The following is a 5,134-nucleotide window of genomic DNA, read 5'->3' as shown; positions in this document are numbered from 1 at the left end:
AAAAATCAGTAGAAATATAATACGAAAAGTCTTTTAAATCAGACACCAAATATAAAAACAGACAGACTTATGTGAAAGCTGGGAAAGATATTTAAAGAAATGAGGTATGATGGAGTCAGAGCGCTACAATATATCCCAATGTATTAAGCTAATAACCTATACTTCAAAGTTGCAAAATCAGCAAATCATCAACTATTTGCTGCTATGTTCACATGACCCTTCTGGTCAGATGTTCAATAGTCACTAGTAAAAACATTTAAAATAAGCACTGAGATAACTGCATGATCATATGGTGAGCCGCTTAAGAAGGCAAATTATAAGTAAAATGTAAGCAAACAATTTTGTATTAATAATAAATACAGCTTCAAGCATTTAACATTATCAATATTTTAAAAATTTAAATAATAAATGCAACTATTTTATACAGAACTGTACCATTTATTATACACACAAGTTTATCAGTTCCCTTTGTTTACAAAGGCTGGTTATAGATAATATGGAATGTTACAGTACCATCTTGCATAAAATTTTAGTACACTTTTGTACTTGAAAAAGGGTGCAAAAACACCAGCCTAATAAATCTGACTGAATGAAATATCTTTTCTTTCTTCTTAAAAAGTACATCATTAACACATACACCACAAACTGTACATAAGCTCACTTTTAAATCACCGATTGAAGATAAAGTAGCAGGTATGTTGTAGTATTAACTCTCTCTCCATCAGTTTAACTTACTAGAGGCTTCCACTGCTACTCATTCAGGAGCCTCTGTTGACATGTAAGCTTGTAAGATGAATTACTGAACTCAGGTAAGTACAATTTAGAGAAGGCCAACAACAGCTGCCAAGAATTATTTGTAGTAAGAAGTGTCCTCAGAGAAGACTCACTGAGGATCAAATATTCTGTGGATATCTTTCTTCTTTAAAATTACTGTAGCTGGTCAAGATTCTCCATTTTGAACTTTGGATGCTGGTGGCTGCATGAAATCCTTAAAAGGAACTAATGCCTCTTTCAGCGCAGAGCAGACTTCTGCGGAGGAGCAGGTGATGCACTCTACTAAAGTTGGGTATAAAGCAATCACTTGGGCCCATGTACTTCCATCAACTGTAATTAAAAAGTATAAAATCTCAAAAACGTGTGGGTTTAAATAGCACAGATTATCCAACTAACATAAACAATCCTTTAAATACAAGGCAAAGAAAAAAAAAAATCCCCAAATACAGAGATTCCACAAGCTTGTACCCTTTTCTTTTTTTAATCTTCAGAAGATTTCCTACAATACTTAATAAGGTATGAGGGAAAACATATGGTCAGTGTGCAGACCTATCAATACCAAGAAATTTGATAAAGTCCATTTCAAATGATACTTCAATTTGTGAAGGCCCTAGAAGCTGACAAAGGAAACCTGAATTCAAACTTTTGTCATTTTCAGTGTTAAGTGCCAGACAATGTAGTATATATTTCAAAAACAATTAGAAAACAAATCAATTTCTTATGCAGTTGTATGCTAAAAACATAAATATTTAAATGATTTTCCCAGTAACATCCTTGATACTCATTTTAGTCTCAAGTGACCACACAGATCCATTCTTCTCTTGTACTGCTTCCTAATCTTTAATGCATATCACTACATTTAAACTTCAGTGGGGAGGTGGGGGGACATGTCTGTGTTCCTCACCACTATCACTGACAACTAGTATAGTTGAATGCTATTTGGTGAATGGCTAGAAGTGTTATATCCCAACTAATTTATAAGTTCCTTATACTCTAAGACCGCATATTATATTTCTATTTTCCTGGAAGTATTGTGCATATTCCTGAGAGTACAATATGGAATAAAACCAGCTGACAGATTTTCGTCAGATAGTACTTGTATATGACGCTTTGTGGAGTAAGTCTCAAATCTAGGAGGCAGCACAGTATAAAACAAAGACTACTGTATTCTGTATAAGGAACTTTAATTCTATCTTTCACTCCAATTTCTCTTTATCTCAACTTCTGTTGAAGAATAAAGGAATGAACTTCTCAAACTAGCATTCTTCAAGATACTTCTTATAAAAAAATAATATTCAGGTAAGTTTGACACACGTTATATATATTATCTTCCTTTTTGGGGAGTCATAATTCACATGAATTTATTAAAAACCTGCAGTAAAAGAAGAGATTTAACTTCATCTAATTCAGGGCTTCCAAAATTGATTTGGTTATGGAACTTTTTTATATTCCATATCTACTGACATCACTCATCATCATTAATAATCATTGCTTAGTACTGATCTTGGGAAATGCTGACCTGTTCGTGTAATCCCTACTTCACCCAAACAGGGGCTTCCTCAGAGTGGGAGTAGGGCTGATGGGAGGTAGGGCATATCAAGCCAGAGCTGTTTTTATGTGTTTTATAAGTTGGGAATCCATATCAGATTTCATTTGTAAAAAGAATTGTGCTGCCTGACATAAAACAAACAGTCTAAGAAGTTTTAAATAGTCTGCTCCAGCTGGTGTCTGTGAAACTTTCCACTAATCATTTGACAAAAGATTGTACAGAGAGCATTCTAGAAAAATGGCAGAGTAGGAAGTACTAGGAATCTGTCTACTCATCGAGACAACAATTGCATTGGCAGAATCTGCAACTGTTTTAGAACTCTGGAGTCTACTGAAGGCTCGCAACTTCCTGAGGTAGATTTGGACAGTACATTGTGATTAATTTTGGTCAATCTCAGGTCTTAGCACAGTAGCAGCTCCCATCCCTCACTCCTAGCCATGTGGTTGGCAGATGTGCACGTGTTCCTGGAGCAGCTAGCACACAGCTTGCAGAAGGCCATAGTGGGCAAAAAGGACCCTATCCTCCAAATATCAGGGATCTGCACTCTGATCAATGCTTCTGATCACAGAGGTGCAGATAAAGAGGCTTCAACAACAACAAAAAAACAAATCCCTCAATTCAAAAAATGTGCAAAGAGCTTGAATAGACATTTCTCCAAAGGAGATATACAAATGGCCAATAATACACAAGAAAAGATACTCAACATCACTAACCATGAGGGAAATGCAAATCAACACTACAATGCGACCCACCTCCTACTCATTAAAATGGCTACTATCAACAAAATCGAAGACAAAAAACCAAAAAAACCCAAGTATTCATGAAGATGTGGAGAAATTAGAATTTCGTTCATTCATGGTGGGAATGTAAAATGGTACAGTCACAGTGGAAAATAATATAGTGGTTCCTCAAAAATACAAAATATAGGGGCGCTTGGGTGGCTCAGATAGGTAAGCATCTGCCTTCGGCTCAGGTCATGATCTCCAGATCTTGAATTCGAGCCCCATGCTGGGCTCCCAGCTCAGCAGGCAGTCTGCTTCTCCCTCTCTCTCTGCCTCTTCCCCTGCTTGTGCTCTCTCTGTCTCTCTCCCAAATGAATAAATAAAATCTTTAAAAATTAAAAAAATTAAAAAAATTTAAAAATTAAAAAAAAATAAAAAATAGAATTACCATATGATCCAGCAATTCTACTTCTGGGTATATATTCAAAAGAACTGAAAGCAGGGTCTTAAAGAGATTTCTGTACACACATGTTCACAGCAGCATTATTCACAATAGCTAAAATGTGGAATCAACCCAAGTGTTTACCAATGGATGAATGGATAAGGAAAATATGAGATACACACACACACACACACACACACACACACACACACACACACACACTGGAATATTATTCAGTCTTAAAAAGGCAATTCTCCAACATGCTATAATATGAACGAACCATGATTACATTATACTAAGTGAAAAAAGCCAGTCACAAAAAGACAAATGCTGTATGATTCAAATTATATGGGATATTCAGAGTAGTCAAAATCATAGTGATAGAAAATAGAATGGTGGTTGCCAGAAGCTGGAGACATGGGGAATAAGAAGTTATTGTTTAATAAGCGTAGAGTTCCAGTTACAAGACGAAAAGAGTTATGGAGATGGATGGTATTGATGGCAGTACACTATTACGAATGTATTTAATACCACTGAACTGTACACTTAAAAATGGCTGATTATAAATTTTTATGTGTATTTTACCATAAAAAAAAGGAAAAAGGGGGAAAAAAGCTTGCACAGATTGAAACCTATCTAGATTGCCCCAGATGGAGAGTCAACTGACAAAATTAATTCTTGGTTTATTACAGGAAAATACAAAAATACATTGTTTAAGATCACATCTTAAACTCAGGGGAAGTTACTCAAATTTCTTAAAATATTTTTTAAAAACCCACTATAGATCTTGGTGGACATCTTGGACTACCTATCAAAAAGGAATGAAAAAGCTATATACATTGATATGGAAGAATCTCCATAAAATATGAAGTGGAAAAAAACAGAGTATTCAGAACAGTAGATATAGTACGGGTCTATTATGTATATTCATTTAGATTTAAAACTGGGGGTATACTGGAGTATGTATTTTGTATTTACGTAATAAACTTACAGAAAGATCCACAAACTAATAAAAAAGGTTGCCTATGGTGAGTTAAGAACTACGCAGATCTAAAAGAGGGTAAAGATGATCTTAAAACTTTTCCCTGTATGCCTTTTTATGTTTTTGAATATTTGAACCATGTGAAAGGTTACTACTTATCAAATTTTAAAGTGAAGATAAAATAAAACAATAAAAATAAAATTCCCTCAAATTAAAAATAAGTCCATCAAATGCCATCTCTCCCCCTAGAAAACCCTAAAACAAATGACAAATGTCCTAAACAAATGTTTGGTATACATTGGTTCCAAACCTTGTTCCTGTCCTCCTGAATTAATTTTGGACTGGCTATGAGCAATCCAACATATTTCCACTGACGAGGCCTGGCTTTTTCTCAGTCACCTTCTTTTTTTCTGTTTCTTAACGAAGCTTATCACAGCTTCCTAATATGTTACAATATCATCATTATTTACAGTTACATTTAAATTTCACTTCATATGTCCAGAGCCACATTTCAAACTCTCTTAGACAATTTTTAAAAATAAGTTAAATCATCTACCCTTACCGCACTGCCCTATTCAGGGCCCACTGGCTATGGATGGATGGATGGATGGATGGATGGATGGATGGAAGGAAGGAAGGAAGGAAGGAAGGAAGGAAGGAAGGAA

At 35.1% G+C, this 5,134-nt stretch overlaps 1 protein-coding gene across 2 annotated transcripts in view; it reads right to left on the bottom strand.

The window, feature by feature from the left end:
- Positions 1-422: 422 nt before the first annotated feature.
- MON2 (MON2 homolog, regulator of endosome-to-Golgi trafficking) overlaps positions 423-5,134 on the bottom strand; it is a 97,404-nt gene continuing 92,692 nt past the window's right edge. For both annotated transcript variants that reach the window (XM_008684231.2, XM_008684237.2), the window contains one exon: positions 423-1,104. In XM_008684231.2, coding sequence (XP_008682453.1) covers positions 941-1,104 — 164 coding nt within the window. In that variant the 3' untranslated portion in view covers positions 423-940. The remainder of the gene's footprint in view (positions 1,105-5,134) is intronic.

Source organism: Ursus maritimus, unplaced genomic scaffold (assembly GCF_017311325.1).
Source record: "Ursus maritimus isolate PB19 unplaced genomic scaffold, ASM1731132v1 scaffold_21, whole genome shotgun sequence".
NCBI classification, from domain to species: domain Eukaryota; kingdom Metazoa; phylum Chordata; class Mammalia; order Carnivora; family Ursidae; genus Ursus; species Ursus maritimus.
This window is presented reverse-complemented; position numbering and strand designations above follow the sequence as displayed.